Source organism: Trypanosoma brucei, chromosome 5, assembly GCF_000210295.1.
Source record: "Trypanosoma brucei gambiense DAL972 chromosome 5, complete sequence".
NCBI lineage: Eukaryota > Euglenozoa > Kinetoplastea > Trypanosomatida > Trypanosomatidae > Trypanosoma > Trypanosoma brucei.
In genome coordinates, this window is record NC_026738.1 from 979,196 (window position 1) to 992,949 (window position 13,754).

Below are 13,754 nucleotides of genomic sequence, written 5' to 3' on the forward strand. Positions count from 1 at the left end.
ACGTAAATGAACATGTGAAACTTTACTTCTTTGGTGTTGCAACACTTTTTTTCTTTCGGTTCTTCATAGCCCTTCCCAAATCCGTATCTGCAGCTTCTTGAAATACACCGGAGAGCAGTTGATGTGCAAGATTCAGTCCGCGCTGGGTATTCTTGTTATACTCCTGTCGGTGTTGTTGCTCCCGTTCTTGCAAGCAAACCATATTTTGCTCAAACTGCATGTGCCTTTTCCTGATTTCTTTTGTCAACCCTTCAAACTGAAGTGGCCGAAGATGCGTCTCAGAGGCTGGGATTAGCGTCATGCGTATGGGTTTTTTCGAACTTTCAATAAGGGTCATTGGTGTCCGCTTTGTTGCTTCACCGTTCTCAATGTACCGGGGCGTGACAGCCCCACTAGAAAACGCGTCAGTTAACTGCTTAGATGCCCCTGGTGAGGCAGTTCTATTATCGAACTGAGTACCGGACGGAAAGCAGCGGGGGCTCGGTTGCGCCGATGTTTTCACTTTGGAAGCATCTACACCCCCTAAGTTTGAAAGTACAGAAGGATGCAGCCGATGCCTCGCGTAGTGAAGGAACAGCGGCGAGCTTAAAGGAAGTGGTACCTTTACAGTTCTGTCACGGGTGCTGCGGGTGTTGGTCGTAATGGTGGCGGGTAATATGCCCACCGCCGAATTCTCGTCGTGTTCCACAAGCGTAAAAGTCGGTTTCTCCTCTAACGTGTCATCTAAAGGGGGAAGTGGCACATGCGCAATACTCGCGGCTGAGTGTGCTTCAATGTAATTTCTCACCTTCGCGAGTGCAGCATCAAGGGGGAAACTACATATCACAGAGTCACGGACAGCAGTGTCATTGCCACTCTGATTGTTATTCCCGCTTGTATTTTGCTTGCCAGCACCTACTGAAAACGAGACCGAAGCCCTGCTCTTTCCGTTGGGAAATATCTGTGGTAGAACATTGTTTCCCTCATTGCCGTTATGCTTTGCCTGGCCCCCCAATGAGTTTTGCCTAATTTTTTTCCCTGTCTTCCCCTTCGTGTCATCATTTAGAGACTCGGTAACCACACCGGTACCGAGTTTTACGCTCTTATTCGTGCCAAGTGGGGCGTCCGCACCTGTCTCTGTGAAGCAAACGGACTTTCCACCTTTTTTGTTGCAGTTGCCTTCGGGGCATTCCTGCTTTGGCGCTTCCGTCAACCGGTCGTGCATGGAGGTCGTGCGCTGCTCAAGTTTCTGAACAAGAAAATTGACGTGCTTAGCGTACTTTTTGAACTCCAGCACTATCCTGTGATATCCGTTTACCACTTCTACATCAACATCATCAAACGAGTCATCACCAAGAAATTCAAGCTGCTCATCCTCTGCTGCGGACCCTGCTGCGGTGGACTGCTCGCCGTCATTTGAACCCCCACGAGGTGAGGAGGGACCGGTGCTGTTGGCCGCGTTCGGATCGCTCTCAAGAGGTCTACTCCCTCGTTTGATAGGAGGGAGCCCGTTGAAATCTGCCCCGCTTCCACGCGACTGGTGGTCAAAAGAGGGCTGCCCTCCCCCTTTCCTTTGCCGCGGTGTCGGCCACCCAGAGGAACGCACATAGGTTGCCACCAGACCACTGCACCAGTAGTAAAATATACGGTAAATATTCACACGCATGACGGCGTTGAGAAGACCTGCTAAGAAGTCGTTTGGAAAACAGTGAACCAGAGCGTAGTATGTTACGTGAGGCACGATAATCATATAAGCTGAGAAGACATTATCCTTCTCTGACCGCAGCCGTTCAAAGGACTCACCAAATAGCATGGCAAGTCGGTGAAAGCAGCGTTCTGCAAGATTCCTCAGTTCACACACTTCAACGTGAGCAACGGTGAATGTGTCTATGGCATTTGCCAGCCGCAACGTCATCACCTTCACGCCGTCGTGCATCGGGCTCTTCGTGTCGTTAGTTGCACCTGCCTTACCACCATCATCCTCCCTATCAGTACGATTCAGTTGTAACGGATCGAGCGTTGGGTGAGTTGTGTCCGTGCAGCTCTTCATAGTGTCCGCATTCTCATTGGGTTCTTCAGCGTCACCAAACACGAAGGAGGAAGCAATATTAAATATATTGCTACTACATGGTTCAGGTGCTGACAGCATCGCCATAATATCCTCCAGAACCAAGGCTCTTGTTTCTGCCCTCCTCTCGCTACTAATGTTCCTCCCAGTACAGGCATTTCTCAGACGTCTGGTAACAATCTGCTCAAGCACCGATAAAGGTGGTAGATCAGACATATAGCGAGGAAACATGGTGCGAAAGACGTGTTCCAGGTTAACATAGCGGTCGATAAGAACTCGTTCAGAGGAGGCGCGACGTGCGTGTGCTACAATATACCAAAAGAACAAGTATATAATCTCATGGCTTTCTGAAAAGTTCTTCAGGAAGTTCGTGATTCCCACACTTGTTGTCTTTACTCTTTGCTCTCCACGCTCCAGTAAAAGCACCTTTTCAATGGCCTCACTCACGGGCAGGGAACTGGGAAATGAGCAACTATCTCCCAGTTTTCCTGTTGTTTCATCAAAGGATGGAAGTGTTACGGAGTATATGGACGGGGCATCCTTCTTTGTTTGTCGCTTCTGTGTTTCCCGCAGCATCATATGTTTCATAACCGTGACGTCCATTGGCATGTCGTCTGGAACCCCAAGTTCCTCATTTTCGGCCTCACGCATTCTCAGTGAAGTAACAGAGACCCTTCTACCAACCTTTAGCTCCTCCATAGACGGTTTACAGGTTTGGCAATCATTCGTGCCAGGCCGACTAGTTTCTGGAGTGCGTCGAATAACCACACGCTTTCCACCTGATTTCAAACGGGCCGCGGGCGGTGGATTGGAGCCGTCTTTCGGAGAATGCGGGGCGCCCTTGCGTGGGGTGGTGCAACAACTGCTATTTGCCAACGAAGGTTGACTAAAGGGATTTTCATCACCGTTAGTAAGGTTGCTTTCAGTCCCATCTGTACATGGCACTGCCTCCTCTTCATTTAGCATATCAATGGCAGTGCTAAATCTTTGGCAAAGATTCACTCGCACATCGGGTGTTTCATCCCCCTGTTTTAACGTCGACGAACGAATGCAGGGCCTCCCCATGTTCCCAGAGATATTGGGGAAAGTGTCTGGAGCTTCGGAACTGTCATCCGACCCCTCAGAACCAGGAGCTTCATTTGAGGAATTAAATCTTGCACTTCCGCAAAACTTAGCGCCACCGCCCGGAGGCCCTAGCCCAGTTGTCCCCTTGTTTATACCGATGGGCGCAGTAGTTTGTGTGTGGTCGGGCTTTAATCTAATGCTTGGTAACCGTCCAGATGTGGATTGAGGTGCAACACATGCCGGAGATTTCCGGTCGGGTTGCTGAGTGCCGCCTCCGAGTGGAAGACAACCTGACACTGATGACTCACATTTCGCAAGAAGCGAGTTATACTGTTTGGTTTGTTTTCTCTCCTCCCCCTTCTTGCCGAGCAGAGATGAGGTAATATTGGGTGGGTCCACACGCGGCAAGGTGGGAAAGGACGTCATCCTCTCTCCTGGCTCACTGCGCTTCGCATTACCCCGCACTCCTGTGATTTGCATATACGGTCGCCTGCTGCAGTGCTATATTATCACGCCGTTTTGCCCTTGCTGTTCCTGCAACTGCCGTGTGGTTGAGGAAACCAGTGTGAAGTGGGATGTTTCCCCTCTTTAACGATCGTCGTTCACCGCACTTAAGCCCCCGTGACCCACGCCGTGGACGCGAATCTCCCAAATCCCTCCCCTTCCTTTCCCTACCGTCGAAACTTTCAGTGGAGAGAAGCCGTGATGGTGCAGCGCAGCACTGTCCCCTTCCACACGTCAACGGGTGAGCGCCGCCTAAACTACGTATCACCTACGGGAAAAGGATGTAGAGGAGACGCAACAAGAGAGAAGACAACATGCAATCTTTTTTTCTGTACGCCTACACACAGACATATATATTTATATAAGCATATACTGGTGTGTCCGTGCAGCGAACGAATGTTTGTATATGTGCGCGCGTTCTTCTCTAGCCCAACTGCCGATGAAAAATCACTTTATGTAATGCCTCTCTCATCTGCCGTTACTATTGTGTGTTTTTCTCACTTAATCCGTTCCCTCTTTCCACGGTCCCGCAACCGGCGGCAAACGTATCTTGGGGAATAATTTCAATACTGTAGGTAGGATGGTAGGAAGCAAGTAAAAAAATAAAAAAAGAAAGTCGAAACACAAGCGAGACATGTGCGTGCACCAGATGCAGTAACCTCCCTTCCCCCCCCTGCAATAGGCAAATTCCAGTTCTACATGGAAACACACTCAGTCTGCGGGTTAAACATCGACTACTTTTCACGATATTTGGGGCCCCAGCGCATTTCTTCACACATGTGACTCAAAACACTAACCTCCAAATGCGGTGGCCAAGATATTTTTTCTGCTATCACCAACATCTGCACTTGCTAATCATTTACACCGACAACATCCCTTCAAAGCCCACGAGTGCATTCTTCCCCGTGACCTACAACTGCGTCATTTCTTTTATTTTTTGTCAACAATGTTGTGCTATCGCTGTTTGGAACCCTTTGCAAGTCTCATCAATCCAGTCGTGTTTTTTCACTGTTTACTCAACCCCACACTGGGAAAGAAGATGCAGAAGTCAGTAAGGTTTGTGCGCCCCTCAAAATATATATATATATATATATTTCCTTCAGTGAATGCCACTGCGCGTGCTAAATTCTAAAACTACTGCCGCGCGAAAAGGGCGGCACAAACTACTGCTAAAATCATACGTAACTATAGGACCTGCCATCTCCTCCACGTACGAGAAACTCAACACACACTTCACTAATCAGAGGCGGTTCACCGATTCCTAAGCGTGAAACCATTTTGCTAGCTACCATAATACACCTAGAAACAGCAACGCAGATTTTCCATTCTCGCGGCCCAGTCGATTAGTTCGCGCTCGTCATGTGCCGCCACTCCGATTCATCCTGGTATTGCATAGGAATCTTCCAGCTCGTTTGCGCCCCATCGCGTTTGGTCAATGGTTTCCAATTCCAAAATCTCTCATATTTTGCGTGCTTCTCTCTAATCTCAGGCCGAATCCACTGGTCCAAGTAAATATCGTCCTCCTCCAGCGTGGGAACGTTGGGTTGATCAAGCACAACGCTACGAAAGTGAGTCCACCCCGGCTCCGTTCCCATGGCGCGGTAGCAACCCCAAAGTGTGTACCAGGAGTAAATAAACATGAGACTCCATGCCATCCAAAAGGTGGGTTTCGTGGACATATTCAATCGCATACCGTAGCGACTTGCCATTTCGTCCATTGTACTTTCCCACGACTCCTCAGTCATGCGAATACTTTCCTCACGCGTATAGGGATATTTTGGGTCGAATACTTCCTTAGGGTACTCAAACCATTCAATATGCGGGTTAAAGTCCATGGGCGTGATGGGTTCATTGTGTTGTATTGCCGGGGGGTGCGGTCGGTTCCCGCCAAAACTTGATAAGTCCTTCGAACCGGTGGATGAGTGCCGTGACGACGTATGCGAGGCAACAACTGAAGCAGAGGGTGATATTGCAACAGCTCTGCGTAACATTTTACGTCCCGTACTCGTGTGTAATGCTAGCGTGTATCTAGTTACGGGTGATAGAGAGGGGGGATGCCGCTCCCTTGTATGGTTTCCTCTACAACCTGCTAATTATCCCCAACCACGACAAGAAACGAAAAAAAAAGAAAACTTTGTACAGAGGAGTGCACTCCATTGTTCATAGAATATTTAGCATTGTTTAAAAATAGCAACAGTTTCTTCCCGAACGGCGAATTTATCACTAACAAAGTCGGACACTTCCCTTTCATTATGTTCGCAGCATCTTCTGCAGTTCGCATCGAGGACAACTGCATTCGAAGGTAGAAGACAAGAATGAAACAGCAAAACTTCAATGACGAATTGAACACAACACAAAACTTTACTCCAGAAATCGAATGAAAACTAACTAATACCATTGCTGAACGGATTTAATTTGTGATCTTCTGGATGGCCACAAGACGATGTCCTTTGGTGTGTAAACTGAAGATACCAACAAACTGTGAAAAAACAACCTTCTACATGGAGTGGTACACAACACGTCTAGGAGAAGGAACAGCGCAAGTCCTTCCAGGTTGTTACTTGTATAAAACCACAAGCACATGTCCACACGCACGCGGTAAGGGTAACGAGATATGACGGCTAATAAAACACGAGGAAACATAACCGCACCACACCCAAGGTGGAGCTGCAAACTAAAGAGACGAGTTTGCTTGACGGTAAGATATCGCTCCATCCTTCTCATTCCCCACACATACGCGATAGCAATGTAGTGGCCTCGTCAGACAACCGTCTGAGGAAAAACAAATAAAAATGAAGCAAGCGTATAAAATTAGTCAGTAGAACATCGTCATCATCAAAATCTGCACAAAAAAAAAGAAACTCAGGTAGTGTGGTAGAAAAGCAGGGAAAATAATGGCGTCACCACTCAAAAAAAAAATTATTTGTTAAATAGGTCTATTTAACCTCTAGTTATGTGACCACAGTCCTCGGGAGGGATAAAGTTCATTTCATGCAAGTGACAGGAAACCCAAAAGACCTGCAGCATCTCGCTTTAAACATGCCGCAACTGCCATGTTTCTTAGAGATTCTAATCTTTCAATTGCTACGTAGTTTTGCTGAATAGCGGATGCGTAAATGGAAGGGCAAGTGGAACACTCACTGGCCGCTGAGCCGCTGCCGCGCAGGTTTTCTGACGTATGAGGTTCACATGTCAAACCATCGCTACCATGCTGAAAAGTCGTCTCGCCACCCGCAAGTTTCCGGCTATTGAGTTCTTTCATCACGCCCTCGAGTACGTTTAGAAGTCCTGGGGCGGCTTCCACACCATCACACGTGATATTGAGCAGCGACTGAGCATCTCTTTCCTCCGATATTTGGCCCTCCTGGAGAAGTTTCCCATCATTGCTATCTGAGTTCTTGAACACACCCTTCCCATTGCTTCTGCCGCCATACGACGCCGTGCCGGTGTTCACACCTGCCGCCGCCTCCATATCACGTATAAAGGTTGCACCCGAAGTTTCCTCCCCACGGGGGCGCTTCCTCGATAATAAAGCGTCTGCTCCTTCTTCATTTATAACATTTTTGTCAACTCTAGTCCCCAGGAACGAATGCACTCGTCTCTCGAGTTCACTCGCCTCTAAACCACGCTTGAAGGCTGCATCCCTGATCCAGCGCCACATCTTTAACTCTTCTACAAATGCATCTCCTTCTAACCATGCGCAAGCCGTCATGTTTCCCACTCCTGTAGGAACAAGTCGGCTACCCTCATTGCCACTGCCGCCGGAGTCTGTTGATGCCGGAGATGAGCTAAGTGACTGCACAAGAGAGAGCACTCGCTTCGCATTAAGTAACCGTGTCATAGAGGTGGGATTGTCGCAGAATTGAATGTCATGGAGAGATACGACAGGTCCACCGTTTTCTTCATTTTCACCTGCGTGGTTGTTGAAAATGGCGTGAAGGAGCACTGCAACGTCTTTTGCCGCAATATCTGTGAAAGAGCTGTATTCACTCCGTAGAATGCTTGCCGCCCAGCGCAGAATTGCAGAGCGGGCGAAAATGTTATCCTCCTGTCGATCCGTCATGTTTCCTCGTAGTGTGCGTACTTCTCTCTACTATTTACGTGATAATATTTGAGAAAGAAAGAAAAAAGCGAGGGAATTCTGCCGTGTATCCCCTTGCTTTCCTCACCGCAAGGCATCATTATTGTGCACGAAAAAAAAAAAAAGAAGAGAAGAAGAAATCACAAGAGGATGGAATATGAAACAACTGAGCGAGGCCCTCTTCCCTTCCTTAAGGGCACTCTGCTCTTCATGCTGATCATCAAAAGATCCCCTTCTTCACTTATGCTAAAACGCTTCACTTCGAACCGCAAGTGGTAAAAAAAAACCTACTTAAGAAAAGAGGTGTGCAAACAAGTGTATCGCTCTTACAATGGTAAAATGATAATCATCTTTCTGAATGCCAGTCGCATAGCTTTCATTCACTTGTTCTATTATTCACAAAGTAGTCCGCTACCAGCGTGCACAACGTCTAAAACTGGTACTGGACGATATTAGAAATAAATCCTCATCTTTGTCCAATGATGCTGGAACCACCACCCAAGTAAGCGTCAACGAAACCAATACAAAATATTAAATGCATTCTTGGAGTAGGAAAAAACCAGTGACAGACACTGACCGCTCAGAGCAAACTACTTACAGGGGGTCATAAAGGAGTAAATCACTTCCCTGAGGGGTGTTTCTAAAGCGAAAAGAGGGGAAACATTTATAACATTAATTTATCTGCCAAACAATCACCGACCGAACAATTTTTGTCACTCGTCAAAACTAGTTTGATAAACATGGACGACAAACCTGAATAAAACATTTATCCCACTCGCTAACAATTGTTTAACATGCAAAAAAAAAAGGTCCCTGATTTCCTGTATTAAAGAAAAGGTGGGAGCCCACAACACAAGTGCCCCAAATATATCCTCCCCTTAATCAGGAAAAGCAAAAGGGGTATACAGCATACTAAAGAAGAAGGCGAAAAAAAAACTATTTTGGTACTGGCCCTCTCCCTGAGCCATATTTTGCGTCTACCTATGAGTCACATAGGATGCGAGATCATCATATTCTGCAAAACACCAACAAAGACGAATGCACCAAAAATTGTTCTCACCAAAACTACCAACCAAAAATAGAAGCGAAATCACGAGGCACAAAGACTGACCCTTTTTGCACATGATATCCCCCACATGAGCAAAACTGGTAGGATACGAACCACAAAAAATTACAAATGATGCAGAGGAGAACGTATATGAAAGAGCTTCATGCATCAACGGCAACAACGCCACCAACACGTTGAAGAAGGAAGACCGCATCCCTCCGCTGTGCGGGGTCGATTCTGAGGCACGAAGAAACTACTAACTGTATTGTCGGGTCTGCATCCTCTGGAGGTGGTACAGGTTCCAAAAGACCTTCACGCAGCGACTCCATTAGCGCCTCGTGGTCCGAAAGCACCGCAAGTAACTCGTTACGTGACCGGCTGATTTGTGCATTAGTTGTCCACCGCCATGGGAAGTCGTCGTTCAACATCTCTATAACAAGCAACCCAAGGGCATACATATCTGTCATCCACGACTGGGGTTTGCCACGAGCTTCCTCTGGACTGACACAATAAGTCATTTGATGCTTGAGTAAAGGTGCAGCATCAAGCAGAACCCCAGTCAATCGGCAATGGCCCCCCACACAAGTGACAACTGTTTCAGGACACAGGCAACCCTGAACAAGGCCACGCTCGTGGAGACAGGCGAGTCCTCGCAACAGAGAGGTGACGTGCCGCTTCACCGTGGCGGCGGGTAGCTTCCGACCATATCGCACTTTAAGATCACGAAGCGTACCACCGGGGACGTACTCCCAAACAAGCAAGACGCCGTGAGGGGGGACATGACAATACGACAAGCATTGCACAAGACTGACACTTTCCCCAACCTGAAGCACTTTATCCAGTGCAACGTCCAATTCCTCACGCGTCAAGCGTTCTCCAAGTTCTGTTAGAGGGTAAAGCTTCAGCAAAGCAAGTACCCCAGTGGCAGACATTCCCATGTACGCTACGCCTACAGAGTTGGCACCCTCATGAATGGGGTCGATTGAGCGCTGCCAACTGTTCCCATGACAGTCCTCGAGAAAACGAGGTATCTCACCATTCAGTGTCGAAGCTGCATTCTCCCCCACGAAGACCGACGGAGTCCGCGGGGAGCCACCGTCACACGGTGACGAGCTTCCACCAGAGGTTTTTCCAGTACCACTCAGCAGCGGCGGCGAAGATATCAGGCTCGTTGCGCTGCTGTTCAGGCTATCAGGGACGAGAAGTAATTGATTAACAAACGGTGTGCGGTCTCTTCTCCCAACACGCGCAGCACACTCATCACGAAGACGTTGGGGTTGCAATGACATAAACGAAGGTGATTCCCCCGATAAGGTCAACGACCCCACGGAAATGGCCTTGTCCAGCAATCGTAGTGCAGAGACGTAGTTGCCACGCACCATCATATCGTACGCCTCGTTGTAGTGGCCCTCAAACTCATTCCATGTCGGCTGCCCAGCATCCCCGGAAAGTACCTCATACAACGTTACGCAAACACCGTCTTCGCCTTCCAGAAAAACAGACCTAAATGGTAACAAACGGAAGTGGCCACGCACCAGCAGTGCTGTCTCTTCTGTGACCGCTGCCGCGACTCCCACAGATTGAAGGGCATCACCAACCCGCCGGTAGATATTGCGGCACAGAAGCACATAGCGACTTCGTCCACCTCCGCTAACGATGCCACTCGGAAATGCACCGGACTCCACAATCACGCGATAAGCACCAGAAACTTCGCTCCGCGCCATCAGCTTCGTGGCCACTTGACGCGCGAACTCAACGGCCCTCGTCGCCTCAGCAGCGAATTCGCGATCCATCGACTGCACACCAAAACTCACAATGCAGTAGTCTGGGCGCTGCACCTCGAAGCACCCACCGCAGGCTGCAGCAGCACTGACAACTATCTGCATCATCAGCTCCACAACGGCGTCGCTGGGGTTGCGCGTTCTACCGGGCGTATAGTAAACGTAGGCCACGCTGCAGGCGACAGGCTTCAGTTCCTCACCATATCGACGTGGTGACGAGGCTGCCTCAGGATCAGATGCGCATGCGTCCTTGCTCCTTGACACGCTCGCTGCCGCACCACTTAAATCAAAAGCACGGTCTGGCATGTATGTCCGCACCGCATTCAGGCGTCGGCGGAGCACACTACACACACCGTGGAGCTCACAAACCTCTCTCAGTGCAATCACTTTTTGCTTCTCTTCATCAGAAGATTTGACTAGCCCGGCCCTCAGCTTTTCCTCCGTACTTCGGAGCGGGCGGTGAAGGCAAAGCTCCACAAAATAGTAACAAGCGGCTATCACAATGAGGTACATTACAAAGCTAGAAAGGCCAGCAATGCCCCCGTAGGTGGCAATCGGGCCCAGGTAATAGCTGGGGTTCGTGACAACAACAACAACCATTTCAACCCCGCTGTCAGTGACAATGTGATGTGCACTGGCCACCGCAGCCAACCCGCCGTACATGAACCACGACCTCTGGTTCTTGCCTCGCGCGGCCTGTTGCAAGTCGAGGTATCGGATAGCTTTGCTCATCAGCGGGTCAGAGACGTCGTCAGGGCTTAGGAACCGTATTGGTTCACCCATGAAAGCGGATTTCCACTCATCGCTCACATTCGCAAGCGGTTGGCCCCAGTTGTTCGCAAACACGTAGAATTGGCCGCTTTCGTTGTTGGGATCCACAAGCATGACGCGGACACCGCTGTCAGACGCCTTGTGCCACCTCACACTAATTTTTCCTGTGTGCATTCCCACGTAAATGTACCCTACACCAACTGTTCCATCGTCCTCTCTCTCGAAGAAAGGATAGACGTACGCTGCATAAGTGGGTGGGAAACGCGGGCGAACCCAGTACTCAGACGGTTTCATCTCTCGACCTTCTCGCACTGACTCGTTCCATATCCGCACAACGGAATCAAAGTGAAAGCGTTCCGTGTATTCAGTAATCGTTAATCCAGAGGTAGTGGACTCATACCGTTTCAGTGGCTGCTGGTACTCCATCGTTACAGGGTCCATATAGTAGAAATCTTTCATTATCCCTCCCTCACTCACGTGACCATAATACTGGCCAGGATTACTCTTTGAGGCGATACACAGGGCGGCTTGTTTCTTCGTCAACGAGAATGCACCGATAGATGCTATCATGCGCCTTTTATCTACGTCACGAAGAGTAACGCACAGGCTAGAGACCATTCCATCCTTTAATGGCATTGCATGATCCATTACGGGATTCGAAAAAGTATTGTTCGAGAAATACATGCTCCCTATCCCCTTCGCCATTCGTGTCATACGCAGGAAGGGAGTGAACCCCGAAAGGGTGACATAGTTGACTTCGACAACATCATGCAGGGACCCCATCACCGCCACAGAGGCCCGCGCCCATGGGGCGATTGCAAGTGCTATAGAGATAGCGTACACACAAGTCATAATAACAATCAGGGGGAACAGCACCCAGCAGCGCAGCGACACTCCCCTTGTGGGATTCGTGGTGGTTTGGTTCGAAACACGAGGCACTTCCTCCTCCATTGATCCTACCACTGATGCAGAACGGGAGTTGGCAGGATGTGTGACAATCTGCAACCCACGTCCAGTGTTGCAGTGAGTGTTGGGAGAATGATGGTCATATTTCATTGCATAGCCACCTCCAGGGCGTGGTGACCAGGGACCGATACCACCAAAACCAAGTAAGTGAACCCCTCCCCCATGATGCCCCACAGCGGCCCCAACCAGCCCCGAGGACGGTAGCGGCTTCGCGTCGCTGCTAAACGGATGTTCGGTGCTCCTCGCGGTATTACGGACAATCTCCGGTGCCGTTTCTCTACCATTACACTCCCTTGATGAGCGTGGCGCTGCATTTCCTACGTTAAACCCGTCCCGCTTCGAGTGGTTGTTTTCCTTCTCGGTAGTGAAGGAGTGACTATCCCCGAGGGAAGAAACATTGCGCATTATCAGTGCTACCTCGGCCTACAAACTAAAAGAGTGTCCGCACGTTTATTTCTTCACTACACTCGACCAACCACTATATCACTTAAATTACGAAAAAAAAAAAAAGAAAGAAAACGTGTTGAGTAAGTGGCAGGAACGTGCTTATCCCCTCGTGCTGGTAAGGAAGTTACTCACTTTGTGCTGCTGTTCGTTACTTTATTCACCTCGTTTTTTCATATGCTTTTAGTACACCTCTAATGATACTTGTGTTTGCTTGCCTCCACAGACTCGTTGTGCATATATAATAAGTTCCGTGCCCAAGGTGATGAAGATTGCATTCTCTGGGGTATTATTCACGTTGATACGGTCATCAATAAATTTTATTTGTTGGTACAGATGACGCTTTGCTGTTAAGCATACCGGTGTTGGTTAGGCAGACACCAACTTTGGGATGAGGTTCAGCACGGCATGCTGTGGTTGAAAAAATACCCACTCATCCCCGTTATTTAGTTGTGTTAACTTTCCAGCCCGCGATAACACACTCCCGCAAAAAAACTTGCGGGGTAGAGAGGCACTATAGATGCTTCAAAAACATATGGTGAAGAGAACGATTATGCAAGATAAAATTAGCAGCGGTATAGCCCGATGGTACGGCATACCGCTTACAATGTTCCTGTTCTTGCATGATTATGCGAAGATACGTACAAGAGTAAGCAGTTAACTGAGTGACGTACAATGGGTTTATTCGACAGCAACTTGAGACAGATGTTTTCGACCTTCGGTCGCTCGCTCCCGCAAGTGGTGTACCTTTTGTGGACAGAGTAGTCAGCGTCGTACCTACCCCACTTTCAAAGGGAGAAAATAGTAGTGGAAACGAAACGATAAACAAACATGGTTTTGTAAATTTTGCACAAAAAGTAAACCCGATCATCGAAAACGTTTTAAAGTTAAGGATTTAGCTTACAATAAGAAAGCGGCGAAAGCATCTCTAACCCGCCTCCCGCGCGAAGTGGAGAGGGTTGTCACTGGGTGGGTTTTCAAAACTTACCTCCCTCATCATTGCGTGTGTGATGATATAAAAGAGAAAACATAAAGATTATAAAACTG

At 48.6% G+C, this 13,754-nt stretch overlaps 7 protein-coding genes across 7 annotated transcripts; 1 reads left to right on the forward strand and 6 right to left on the reverse strand.

Annotated features, from left to right (window-relative positions):
- Positions 1-22: 22 nt before the first annotated feature.
- On the reverse strand, positions 23-3,592 carry TbgDal_V4610 (hypothetical protein, conserved; the record flags this gene model as incomplete). Its single annotated transcript, XM_011775307.1, has 1 exon — positions 23-3,592. One exon carries the CDS (start codon positions 3,590-3,592, stop codon positions 23-25), a length of 3,570 nt encoding a protein of 1,189 aa, XP_011773609.1.
- Positions 3,593-3,817: 225 nt separating this feature from the next.
- TbgDal_V4620 (hypothetical protein, unlikely) lies at positions 3,818-4,177 on the forward strand (the record flags this gene model as incomplete). Its single annotated transcript, XM_011775308.1, has 1 exon — positions 3,818-4,177. One exon carries the CDS (start codon positions 3,818-3,820, stop codon positions 4,175-4,177), a length of 360 nt encoding a protein of 119 aa, XP_011773610.1.
- Positions 4,178-4,959: 782 nt separating this feature from the next.
- Positions 4,960-5,607, reverse strand: TbgDal_V4630 (hypothetical protein, conserved; the record flags this gene model as incomplete). Its single annotated transcript, XM_011775309.1, has 1 exon — positions 4,960-5,607. The coding sequence occupies one exon, from the start codon at positions 5,605-5,607 to the stop codon at positions 4,960-4,962; it is 648 nt and encodes a 215-aa protein (XP_011773611.1).
- A 397-nt stretch (positions 5,608-6,004) lies between these two features.
- On the reverse strand, positions 6,005-6,340 carry TbgDal_V4640 (hypothetical protein, unlikely; the record flags this gene model as incomplete). Its single annotated transcript, XM_011775310.1, has 1 exon — positions 6,005-6,340. The coding sequence occupies one exon, from the start codon at positions 6,338-6,340 to the stop codon at positions 6,005-6,007; it is 336 nt and encodes a 111-aa protein (XP_011773612.1).
- A 265-nt stretch (positions 6,341-6,605) lies between these two features.
- Positions 6,606-7,457, reverse strand: TbgDal_V4650 (hypothetical protein, conserved; the record flags this gene model as incomplete). Its single annotated transcript, XM_011775311.1, has 1 exon — positions 6,606-7,457. The coding sequence occupies one exon, from the start codon at positions 7,455-7,457 to the stop codon at positions 6,606-6,608; it is 852 nt and encodes a 283-aa protein (XP_011773613.1).
- A 1,449-nt stretch (positions 7,458-8,906) lies between these two features.
- Positions 8,907-12,668, reverse strand: TbgDal_V4660 (protein kinase, putative; the record flags this gene model as incomplete). The annotated part of the gene is made up of 1 exon (XM_011775312.1): positions 8,907-12,668. One exon carries the CDS (start codon positions 12,666-12,668, stop codon positions 8,907-8,909), a length of 3,762 nt encoding a protein of 1,253 aa, XP_011773614.1.
- Positions 12,669-13,221: 553 nt separating this feature from the next.
- On the reverse strand, positions 13,222-13,578 carry TbgDal_V4670 (hypothetical protein, unlikely; the record flags this gene model as incomplete). The annotated part of the gene is made up of 1 exon (XM_011775313.1): positions 13,222-13,578. One exon carries the CDS (start codon positions 13,576-13,578, stop codon positions 13,222-13,224), a length of 357 nt encoding a protein of 118 aa, XP_011773615.1.
- Between the last annotated feature and the right edge of the window lie 176 nt (positions 13,579-13,754).